This window comes from Prionailurus viverrinus, chromosome A2 (assembly GCF_022837055.1).
Source record: "Prionailurus viverrinus isolate Anna chromosome A2, UM_Priviv_1.0, whole genome shotgun sequence".
NCBI lineage: Eukaryota > Metazoa > Chordata > Mammalia > Carnivora > Felidae > Prionailurus > Prionailurus viverrinus.
In genome coordinates this window covers 13,230,694-13,242,892 of record NC_062562.1, presented here as the reverse complement: position 1 = coordinate 13,242,892, position 12,199 = coordinate 13,230,694, and the positions used below count along the sequence as shown (strand labels likewise).

Here is a 12,199-nt window from a genome sequence, read left to right as displayed (position 1 = left end):
CCAGTTTCTACTCTCTCTATCCTTAAGCCCAAAGAACCAGAACTACAGGGCTTCAGCCTCTCTCTGCAAATTCCTCCAGTCTAGTCTTACTGAAGGAATGCAGCTTTGCCATGGAGTGCTAAAGGAAAGGTCCAGAAATCCCACCCAGACCAGACCCGGCAGTGAAAAGGGTAACAGGATCTTCCCAGTTGGCAGAAGAGTGACCCAGGGAAACGAGAGGTTCTGACATCTAACTGTCCCTTCCCAAGCAGAGGGACGACAACCACCAATATCAAAAGGTTTATATTCGGGAGGCTCCAGGAGTTTCCCATCATGGACAGGGCGGGAGCCAAGAGGGGCAGCTGGAGGAAAGTGGGACAGCTCTCATTGCACGAAAGTACTTTTTACTAGGGCAAGGGATGGCTGGAGGGGATGCTGGTGGTGATCACAGAGGAACATGAGTACTTTCTGAACATGCATTTATTTACACATTACAACAGTTTAGTGAACTGTCCATATTAAATATATATAAAACAGGATTTTTTAAAGTTTATTTATTTTGAGAGAAAGAGAGAGAGAGAGTGAGCAGGGGAGGGGCAGAGAGGGGGAGAGAGAATCCCAAGCAGGCTCTGCACTGTCAGCACAGAGCCTAATTGGGGGCTTGAACCCACGAACCAGGAGATCATGACCTGAGCCAAAACCAAGAATCAGACACTTAACCAACTAAGCCACCCAGGCTCCCCTCTATATAGGTTTTAATTTTGAGTCTCCTGGGCACTGCCACTACTTTATTTTATCCTTTTTGTTCGTATGGTTTTGAGCACTTTCGTGGACTTCTAACCTTTTCCCCTAACAAGCATCTGCCATCCCCTTTTGGGTGCCAACAATCAACTGCCCTTCATGGAACACTCTGTAATTTTCAGTCCATGATGTGGGGATGAATTCACATCATTCAGTCCATGTGTGGGCTTCACTACCCCCTCTCCCCACAAATACCCCATCCCAATTTGGAAGTCTGCCAATCAACAGAGCACATTGCTTTGCTCTCACGATTGGTTCAGGGCAGGCGTGTGATCCTGTTTATCCAATGAGATCCAGTTCTGGAATTTTTGCTTGAACCACGAGACAGAAAAGCATCCTTTTTGCTTGGATGGCTGGTTTGAAAGAAAACACAAATTTGCCATTCCCGAGGCCACCTGAAGAGAGATGGCCCAAGAGAGTGACCCCACGCAGAGCAAAAAGAGCCAAAGGTAGAGAGACACTGAGGTCCTGGATCCGGCCATGCCTGAAGCCAAACACTCTGGCGTTACCATTTATATGAGCCAATAATTTATTCTCCTTTTTGCTGAAGTCGATTTGAGGTCCATTTTCTGGTCTCTGGCACTGACTGAGACTACAGCTTCTGTGAATCAGGTGCCGAGCTGGGCGTTCTACAGATATGGTTTCCAGTTCCTGCCACCATCCTGTAAGATTGGAGAGGAAATAGAGACAGAGCAAGATGGCAGCTGTCTGTAGCAAGTTGAGTGCCAGAGCCAAGCCTCAACCCCAGGGGTTTGTAAGGTTTAAATGATGTTAATACATGTCAGGTGCCTGGCTTATAATAAGTGGTCGAAATTGCTGGTTACTCTGATCACTTACATACATGCCTGCACCAAGCCAGTTTCCGGGCAGAGAAAATAAAAAAATCAAAAAGATTTGGTAGGTAGCAGGGGTTATCAGGTCACCGAACCGGGCCATGCCCACAGAACAGAGGTGAAGAGCCAGTGCTCACCCCCATTCACCCCACACCCAGGCAGTAACTCAATCCGTCCTAAACCCTGGTGATGAGTCAGAGGAAGCTGTGAGCATGCTTATTGCGCAATGGCCGGACAGTGACCCAAGCCCTCCTCCGGCTCCATTGACCCCCAGCCCCGAGGAAGGCGAGGCTGAGGCGTCTGGTGACCAGGGTAGAACCCAGCCCTGCCGTTTTTGCTTTCCTCCCTCATCAAAAAAAAAGCTGCTAACACTAGTGTGGTCTGGATGGGCTTCTCAGAGCAGCCCAGGGTCTCTGTAAATCAGGGCGGATCTCATGCTCCCCATCACACTCACGAAAAAAAATCCACCCTCCTCCTGGCGGCTCAGGAGGCCCCCGTGCCCCTTTCCCCCTCCCTGGCTTCTCACTGCAGCCACTCTCTAGTCTCCTTGCTGCACCACCTCCGGATCTTGACGTGTGCTGTTGCCTCTGCTGGCTGCTTTTTCATTGTTGTGGCACCATCACAGTTGGCGCCTTCTCATCTTTCAGGGCTCTCCTCTGAGAGACCCTCCCTGAGGGTCCATCTGAAATATGCCCCTGTGTGCGTCCCATGACCCAGGAACATCCCACTCTCTGAAGGCAGCTGTTTCTAGGGTCCTATCTGCTCCCTGCTAGACCGACTGAGATCAAAAGCTGAAAGTATGTTCACCCTACCCGAACATTCCTGGGCTCAAGTTCCCTGTGTGATGCACAAAGGACACAGACACACCAATTCCTTACTCATAAGGCTTATTCTCTATCCCTTGAAGGTTCTGAGCACTTCAAGCCTCATTTTATTTTTTTTTAAGTTTATTTCTTTATTTTGAGAGAGAGTGTGTGCGGGAGGGGCCAAGAGAGAGAGAAAGAGAGAGAGAGAGAGAAAATCCCAAGCAGGCTTTGCACCATCAGCATGGAGCCTGATGAGGGGCTCGAACTCACAAACTGTGATATCATGACCTGAGCCAAAATCAAGAGTCGGATGCTTAACTGACTGAGCCATCCAGGAGCCCTAAGCCTCATTTTATACTTGCCTGTTGATTCTGTTTTCCTGGGTCCCCAGAGCTAACATAAAACTAAGCACAGAGGGAGGATTAGGAAGTGTTTGTTAAATGAATCGTTTTCTGCCTGGGAAACTCCTATTCATCCCTCAAAACCCACCTCAAATGCCTCCCCACCACCACCACCACCCCCCCCCCCGAAAGCCTATCCTCACCCCTAAGGAGAGCTGTATTCCTTGCTCTAGGGTCACCCAGTCCTGGGTCCTTCTCCAGCCAGTCCTGACCTAAAGGGGCTGGGAGTGTCCAATTGTTGGATAGTTTCACTTTATTTACAGAGCACATCCAAGTGTGAGCTAAGAAGTGAGTCCTTTTAAGCCACTTCCTGCTGGCTGCAGGATATAGTTTTCTCTCTCGGCTTCATAGCTCTGTCTAGCTCTCTTTGTTCCCAGTCGGCTTCTCCAACGTCCTCTCCCACTCTTCCCTTTCTCAGGTCCGCCGCTCCAGCCTTGCTGCATTCTGCCTCAGGGCTTTGCTAAGGCTGCCTCCCTGCCTAGAATGCCCTTCCTCTGCATCCAGACCATAGCACCCCTCAACATAAAGCTTCTAAATACAAGCTAAATTAAAACCTAAACTCTAGGGGCACCTGGCTGGCTCAGTTGGAGGACCACGGGACCTTTGGTCTCAGGGTTGCGAGCCCCACGTTGGGTGTGGAGATTACTTAAATAAATAAAACTTAAAAAAAAAAAAAAAACCCAAGGGGTGCCCGGGTGGTTCATTTGGTTAAGTGTCCGACTATTGATTTCGGCTCAGGGCATGATCTCACGGTTCATGAGTTCGGGCCCCACATAGGGCTCAGTACTGACAACGTGGGGCCTGCTTGGGATTCTTTCTCTCTCCCTCTCTATGCCTCTCCCCCTCTTGGCACTCTCTCTCGCTCTCGCTCTCTCTCTCTCAAAATAAGTAAATAAACTTTAAAAAAAAAAAAAAAACTAAACTCCTGAACATTCCTGTGTGGTCCAACCCTTAGGAATTCTCCAGCTCTGTGAAAAGAGGAAGGTAACTTCACCTCTCTGAGCCAGGCTGTCCTGTGTTAAATGTGGATGGTGGTACTCTTCCCGCAGGCTCTTGGGAAGATTAAATAGATAATGCACGTAAAGCACTTAGCTCAGCGCCTGCTTCCTCGCAAGCATTCAATAACTGTTAGGAAAGAAAACCCTACCTCGAGATGTTAGTTTTCATGCCTTGCTTTTCTGCACTGCCTTATATGGAATCTTAGTCAATCCGGGGTACCCACATCGGGTAGAGGTGAATTCGGGCCATCGGAGCGGGAAGGCAAAGAGAAAAACCATCCAGGGCCCGTCTTTGACTCCCAAACCAGGCCCCCATGAAAGTTTTGAAAGGCAAAGCAAGAGCCAGGTTTGATTATAAAGCAAGAGGGGAGAACCCGAAGGCAGCCAGAAATGCCAGACGTGGGACTCACCCTTTACCCTTGAATAGGAAGAGGTTAGATGAAGAGCCGGACCCCTTATCCCCCCATCCCGGGCTGAGTTAGGTGAAAGGGGGGGACAGGGTGGGGTTGCCAAAGACCGAAGGAAGAAGCTGGAGCTGAGGGGCAGGAACTCCAGTCCCTCCCTGGTAACCACCCATGCTGAGGGGATGCCTGGTGTAGGTCTTCCGGTGACACCTTAGTGCCCTGCGACTTGGACAAGCTCCCACCGAACTCCCACACAGACCCCCTCGTCACAGTCCAAAAGAACAGCCCCAACCTACCTGACAAAAAAAAGGAGGGCTGGCCACCAGGGGGTGGATTGGCTGCAGGAGTCGTAGAGCAGGCTTTTCTTTTTGGTGGCCCAGCATCTGAGTCCCCATCCAAGTCTGGGGAGTCCCCATATGCCAAGGTAGACCCTCCCCCAGCGACACCAGAAGCCTCCGAGCCAACAGTATGACTGATCAAACTACGGGCCTCAGTTCCCCCTCGGTCTCTGTGTCCTGCCCTTTGCAACACTACTTCATAGGTCGTCCTCCTTAAGCCGGAGGCTGTTTCCCCAGTGCTGATTTTGGACTTGGCCATGTCAGTTGCTTTGGCCAGACAACGATTTCCAAACCTGGACCTTAGAAGGCTCCCACGATTCCACTTGTCCTCTGGGACCACTGGAGAACCCATGTTGGCTAGCTGCTGGTCCGGGGATGTGAGACAGGGGGATCTGTGCCTCCTGGATATTCCACAGCCTCGTACCCAGAAGCAGAGCATGCCCAGCCAGCGGCAGCCTAGAACAAGCACCCTTCAGCCGAGTCATAGACAACACGAAAAATAAACATTCGTTTCTGCATGCCTTTGAGGCTTGGGGTTGTTTGTTACCCAGCAGTAGCAGCTAATACGCCGATGTACTCTTTTCCCAGGCAGCTAGGGCATACTGACACAGGACGTGGGCTAGGCCAACAGGACGTCTGCGTTCTGGAACAAGTGGTACAAAGAAATACCATTGAGCATCTGGTTTTCAGGGGCAGCTACGGCTGAGTGCCAAGGGCAGATGGCAGTACCAGCTGAGGCATCTGGATTCTGTGCTGAAGGCAGAAGTGTCCTCACCAGCCAGTTCCCTGGCATGATTTCAGGTGATCACTCTGGCTGCCACCCCCCCTTGACCTCTACGTTTTCTGAGCCTGGTTTTGCGGCCCTCCTGCCACTTCCGTGAACAACTGAATGGTCTTCCAATACACGCTTTTGCTAGTTAAATTAGCCAGAGGCAGTTTCTGTTGCTGGCAAATAGAAACCCTGACTTACATAAGATGGGGAACTCCCAGCATGTTACATTTATAATTTTGAAACTGTTTGGGGTACAACTATCAGAATTACCTGAGCACTAGTATCTTAAGCGACACAAACATCGTGATTTCTCATAAAAAGGAGTCCGGAGGTCAGGAGTTCCAGGGTGGGACAGGTGGCCCTGTGATTTCAGGGCTTTGGGAGGTGGCATCTCTGCACCTCGCTTAACGTGCTCCTCGTGGCCACAAGATGGCTGCAGAAGCTCCTGGCATCATGTCCTCACAGGAAGCAGTAAGGGAGGAAAGGGGGCAATAAGGCCTCTCCCTTGTCCAGAAACCCCCACCCCGACCTCCCCTTAAAGCTGGCTGGCCAGATCTGGGAAATGTGCCCAGATCAAAAACAACCCCGGCAAAAGGCATTGCCAAGAGTGGCTCAGCCAAATCCTAAACTAACCCCCGAGGCTGGGCACGCTGTTGCTGGCACCAAATCAGGGCTCTGTTGGTGAGGCGGGAGAAATGGCTGCCGGGATGGCAATAAGCAGGGTCAGCGACAAGACATAAGCTGGGGCCTTGTAGGCAGGAGCACGGCTTCGTGGCCCTCTTGCCCTTGGGACCCGCAGGCAGATGGTGCCCGGGGACACTGGAGTGGATGAGGCTCTGCTCCCACCTCCCCATCCCAGGACCTCTCATTTGTGCAGCGAACATTCGGGCTGCGCTTCCAAGGCCAGGTGCCCCTAATAAAACCCGTGCACTGAGGCTCCACCATGAGAAGCAAACTCTCCGGGGCCTGTGAGAACACAGGAGATGGAGCTACGTTCTCGGAGACAAAGCCAGGGGCGGGTTTCCAAGCTGGCCAGGTCCGGGGCAGATTCCCACCTCACAGAGCTCCCTGGAGGCCCCCTTGGCCTCGCTTGCTGCGAGGCCCCAGAAGTCACACTTGGCCTGCCTCTAGCGGGCCTGAATCCCACCATCCCGGGAGACAGCGTTTTCCCACAGCCCGAGCCCAGGTGTGGAGGGAGGCTCCTGCCGGCCGCATCCAGGGCCTTGGTGGGGAAATGGGACATCTGGAAGCAGACGGGCTTTCCCCAGGCTCCGTCCCTACATGCAGTGGCTGGCCATTCGTGGCCCAAGCCATCCTGGATGAAAGGTGAAGGGAGGAGATGAGCTGACAGGACCCAGAACCCTTTAGGATACCATGCAGAGAGGCCCGGGCAGGTCCAAGGACGAGTGTGGGTGTATTTGTGTGAGCAAGTGCGTGTGCATGTCACTCAGCACACGAGCAAGGCTGCGTGTGAATACCAGTGTGACCATGTCAACGTGCATGTCACAGTGCACGAGTGCAGGTGTGCATGTGAGCTTATATGCATGTGCGTGCATTTGTGCAAGCATGTGTGTGCAAATGCATGTTCCGCCTTTCTCTGAAGGACACAAACGTTCACCAAGTGAAGATTCAAGCCAGTTTCTGCTAAATTAAAAACAGCTTTTTCGTGTTTAAAGTTTACAATACGAAAAATAATTTTCCTTTCTTCCGGGGGGGGGAGGTGGTGAAGAGGGAGGGGCAGGGGGCCCCTGAGAACATTCCATGAACCAGCCCAGACGGTTATGCACAATCGACCCGGTTAGATACGGCGCACACCCCCCCCCTCCACAACCCCACCCCCTGCGCCGGCACCCCTGCCAGCTCATTGGGGACAAGATGTTCTGAGGTGTGAGCTGATCTGGGGGGACTTGCAGCTGGCAAAAGATTCTCACTGCCCCCCTGAAGGGGCCATGCCTCTAGCAGGGAAGGGTTCTCTTTGGGGGAGCTCAGGTTGGGGAGGGGGGTGAAAAGGGACTGGAATGTTCTGGTAAGTCCCCAAGGGCTGCCGCTTTTATTTCAATGCCCCTGGCAGCATGGTCTCCTTCCTGGTTCCCAACCAAGTTTTTATTTCAACACTGCCCCCCACCCACACATCCGGCTTCGCTCTGGGGCCCCGAAGGCTGCTGCACAGGAGCACCAGGCCTGTGGGTGCATTTTGAGGGTGATCCGGGAAGCCTCCCATCTCAGAAAGCTGTCCGTGAACAGCAGGCATCCTCCACCAACATACAGCCTGGTCCGTGGCGAGGCCAGGCATGAGAGCCGGGGTTGGGGGCGATTCACGGAGCTCTCAGGCCCATATGGAATGGTGATGATTTCATGCTTCCTTTAGGACTGCCCTGCGTCTCCCCCATCATGGCCTCCAGGGAGAGGGGCTCCCTGGCTCCCCAATCTCACACCCCAGGACTGAGCAGATGGAGACAACCTGCCAGGAGCTGGGGGCTGTCTGGTGGCCGGGGATGAAGCCAGCAGGCGCATGGAACAACCTGGAGAGAGTCTCACCGAAGGCCACCCAGCCCAGGGCGGATCTGTCTTCTCCTCCAGTCCCTAGGTGGAAGTTCTGGCCACACTTCCCACTGCCCCACGCCGCTGAGCCAAAGGCCAGCCCCTCTTCCAGCCCCTCTGCAATGCTGGAAAAGGGTGAGGAGGGGAGAGGAGCCCCTAACCACACAGAGGACGTGAGGAATCTGTGACCCATCAGGCCCCACAAGCTCAGCGCTGGGCCCTCTCCATCTCTTCACCATAACATTTTTATTAAATGAAGGAAAATATTAGGAGACGACATCTGCTAAGATATGAGGTTAATTCTTTACACGGTGAGTGGGTCACAGAGACACAACATCAATCGTCCGTTAGCAGCAGAAGAGACACTTTAAGTTGCCCCGAGGGTACAAATCCCATTTATAAGATAGCAATGCCGGTGTCTTAAAAGAAGCAAAACAGAACCAAAGGAGAAAACAAAAAAAAAACAAAAACAAAAAGAACACTAAAACGGCAAAACCAGACCAAACCAGCTTTAGAGGTTTGACACCAAATCAAATGTGGCCAGAGATGCCGCAAAGCCCTTGAAGGGAAGAGCCTGCACCACCCGCCTGACCTCCCTTGCTGAGGGCACAGGCCCTGTGGCCTGACAACCGGAACATGGGATGGGTGGGGCGGGGGTGGGGGGGTGGGGGGCTGGAAAAAGGGAGAGAAATAAAAATCATCAGACTTGTGGAATGCAGACACACTGAGAGATTCTAAAGGTGTCCCCCTAGCGTGTCGGCCCGCTCCTCACTGAGGACCCCTGAGACGCCCGGCACCAAATAGAAGGCTGGGAAACCATATGGACCCTCTCTGAGAGCCGGCTGTGTTTTCTCCTTCTGAAAGTGGACGACAGAACACGTTGAGGGAGTTGGGACAGGAATGAAGATAAGCGCGAGACCCTCGTCCAAGGCCATCCTCCCCACCCCGGCGGCTCAGGCTTATTGGGGGCAGGAACATGCCCGCCCTTGAAGTCAACCCTGAGCAGGGCGCACCCCTGCCGCCTTACCAGCTCCTGGAGGTCTGTGTGTTCCAGAGTTTGGGGGGTGTTTATTTTTTAAAAACGCACAGTGCAAGAAACTTGGGAGGGGGCAGGGTGCAAACCATGGGTTTGGGGCTCGACGCTAATGAGCTTGCATCTGAGCGTCTGAGACTGCCGAGCTGGGGGAGGAGAGAGAAGTGGGACGTAAGCCACACAACAACACCCCAAAGGAGACCCCGATTCCCTCCATGAGCGAGGATGTGGGGCGGGTGAGGAAACCCCCGCTGCCGTGACATGTCGGCCTCAGGGCCGGCAGGCTCCCTCGGTGGGCATGAAGCCAGGATCTGCTTCGAGAAGGAAAGAGGGAGCCCAGGGGGAGGGGCCTTATCGACGTAGCAGGCCCTGGGGGCGGGATGGGGGGTGGGGGTGGGGTGGTTCTGTGGTCCTCAGCCCCGGTGTGCGCTCACCAGAACCCCTGGCAGAGACGGCATGAGGCTGGGCCGGGTCCCACGGGTCCCGGGAGCTACCTCCTGGTCCCTGACCGGGGCAGCAGGACGGGGGCACAGGCGATGCCCGCGAACGACTCTGGGAAGTGCAGGTCGCGCTCCCACTCGTCCGTCTCTGTGTTGTACACCTGCACGATGCCCGTCACGTTGTTGAGACGCCAGTTATAGCCCCCCACCATGTAGATCTTCCTGTCCAGCAGGCAGCAGCCGGCCTCTGACTGGCCAGCCCGCATGGGGCTCACGCTGGTCCACTGGTCTGTCTCAGGCACGTAGTACTCCACGGCCAGCACGTCAAAGCAGCGGTCCACGTGGTCCATGCGGCCCCCGAGGGCGTAGATGCGGCCGCCGGCACCCACCATGGCGTGAAGCACGCGGGGCTCGCTCATGGGCGCCTTGAACTCCCACTGGTCAGCGGCGGGGTCGTAGCAGTGCAGCGCCTTCTTGTCCTCCACCGAGATGCCGTAGCCCCCCGAAATGTAGAGGCGGCCCCCCGCCGAGGCGCCGGCATGGCCCCAGGTGCGGCGCTTCAGAGAGCAGGCGTAGCCCCACTCGTTGCGGCGCGGGCAGTACCTCTCGACGGAGGCCAGGCTGCCGGCCCGGTTGCGGCCACCCGTGGCGTACACCATGCCGCACAGCACGTTCAGCTGGAACTGGATGCGGCTCTCCTGCATGGCCTGCAGCCGCAGCCAGCGGTTCAGGTGGGGGTCGTAGCGGTAGCAGGCGTCCACCGCGCCCTCGCCGCTGCGGTACTGCAGGTGCTGGCCGCCCGCCACGTACACGAAGTTGTCCAGCACGGCCACGCACGTGTGGCTGCAGCCCACCTCCATCTCCGTGAGCTCACGGAAGTGGCGGGCACCGGGCTCGGGCAGCTGGTACACCTTGCTGCTGACGGAGCGGTCACTGTCCGTGTAGGGCGTGCCGCCGAAGGCGACCAGGGAGGGCACGTCCGAGCGCACGGCCGTGCGCGGGGACTGCATCTCGTGCTGCCGGAAGGGTAGCACCTGGTAGTTGAAGGCCTCCAGCAGGTACTGGCGGCACAGCACATCCTCCACCATGAGGTCCAGCGGCTGCACGCTGTCCACCAGGTCCGACGACCGCATGAGCGGGAAGCGGATGTGGCAGAGCACGTGGCTGGCGCGCGGCCGCCGGGCCGGGTCGTGCTGCAGCCAGCGAACCGCGGCGCGGAACAGGTCGATCTCGGCACAGCTCTGCAGCCGATTGCTCTGCAGGAAGAAGACGAGGCGCTCCAGCGGCAGGTGCAGGAAGTCCTCCTCCTCAGCGATCTGCAGGAAGTGCTGGAAGGTGAAGGCATCCACCGACTCCTTGAGCGAGGCCAGGCTGAAGGTGGTGGCCATGTGGCCGATGTTCAGGCAGGTCTCCACGCTCATGGCGGCCTTGAGGAACTCCTCGCACAGCTCCACCACGGGAAGCATCTGCAGGAACACGGCCGCACCCAGCACGTCCTGCACGCAGTCCAGGTCTAGCGTCACCTCGGCGCTATAGGCAAAGTCGATGATGTGCCGCAGGCCGCGGGCCGACACGCCTTTCAGCTCGATGACATCCTGGCTCGCCTCCCTCATGCCACCCGTGAACATGGCCCTGAAGTTCGGAAACACAGCATGTAGGCTCGGGGCTGCCAAGGGGCATCGTGGCCACCCAGGAATAGCCTGGCCCCTGGACACCATGAGCAGGGCACGGCCAGCCAGGGGAAAGAGGCCAGATGCTCATTAAAGACACGCAAAAACAAAAAAAAGAAAAGAAAGATTTTTAACCCACCCGAGCCACATGCCTTCCTACAAACGGCAACTCCCCACTCTGCCCCTCTATTTTGGGGCCGGGCTCAGCCCACCCAGGGGTGTGGAGTGCTAGGGCCCACTCATGGCGGGGCAGGTACGGGTGGGCAAAAGAAGGCAAAACCTTGGTTTTGACGCTGGAGACAGGTGCAGCCCTACCTTGGCACCCGGCCCTGGAAGACCACACACACAGCAGTCTCAGGAGACAAGGTGGGGACCCCAAGAACACCGTGCACCATGGTTCTCAGAGCCCAGCCCCTCACCAGCAGGCACATGTGGGCCCGTGGCCCCACCTTCCCCAGCCTGAATCTCAGCCCTGTCACACGGGACGGGGAGAGGGTTAGGGTTCCCCGGTCAGAGTACACGCTAGGAGGCCCCACCCAAGGTCACTGTCATTTCCAGAGAGAGGCCAGACAGTCAGGAAAGCCCCCCCCCCCCGCGCCCGAGGTTGACCCACAGGAGCCCTAGCCCACCGTGAGACTCCCAGTGAGTGACACCAGCTGTCAGCCTTTCTGCCTGCTCTGGAAAGCAGTGCTAGTGTGAGCACCAGTGACAGAAACAGGACCTGGGTCAGAGCACCCCGTGGCTTTTGGGGTCCCCCGTCAGGAGGAGGGGAAAGAACCCCAGCACCTGCTGGGAGTTCATCGGAGGTTCCTCTCACGGGGCAGATGTGCACTGTGACGGCTGACCAAGGAGAAGGAACTCCCCTCATCCATTCACCCAACGGATACCTGTCCTGAAGTCACACAACCAGCGTGGTCTGGGGTCAGGTCCCAGAGTAAAGACAGTTGAGCCACCAGCTAACAACTGCCCGCCCCTGTGAGCAGCAGCGCCATGGAGCCTTCTAGGAGCAGAGCTAGGGCAGCCCCCCGGACCCTGCCTCTTCTTGTCCCCATGAGTCCCATCAGCCCATTGAAGACAGAGGCAGCCACGGCGACGGGAGGGAGCTTTGCCTTTTAAGGCCTTGCCGGCTGCAGTGCCAGCGCAGAGGAGCCTTTAAAGGGCATTTCTGGCTGGGCCGGCCCAC

At 55.9% G+C, this 12,199-nt stretch overlaps 1 protein-coding gene across 4 annotated transcripts in view; it reads right to left on the bottom strand.

Annotated features, from left to right (window-relative positions):
* Positions 1–8,157: 8,157 nt before the first annotated feature.
* The window catches only part of KLHL26 (kelch like family member 26), a 28,280-nt gene continuing 24,238 nt past the window's right edge, over positions 8,158–12,199 (bottom strand). For all 4 annotated transcript variants that reach the window (XM_047850577.1, XM_047850578.1, XM_047850579.1 and 1 more), the window contains one exon: positions 8,158–10,978. In XM_047850577.1, coding sequence (XP_047706533.1) covers positions 9,397–10,978 — 1,582 coding nt within the window. In that variant the 3' untranslated portion in view covers positions 8,158–9,396. The remainder of the gene's footprint in view (positions 10,979–12,199) is intronic.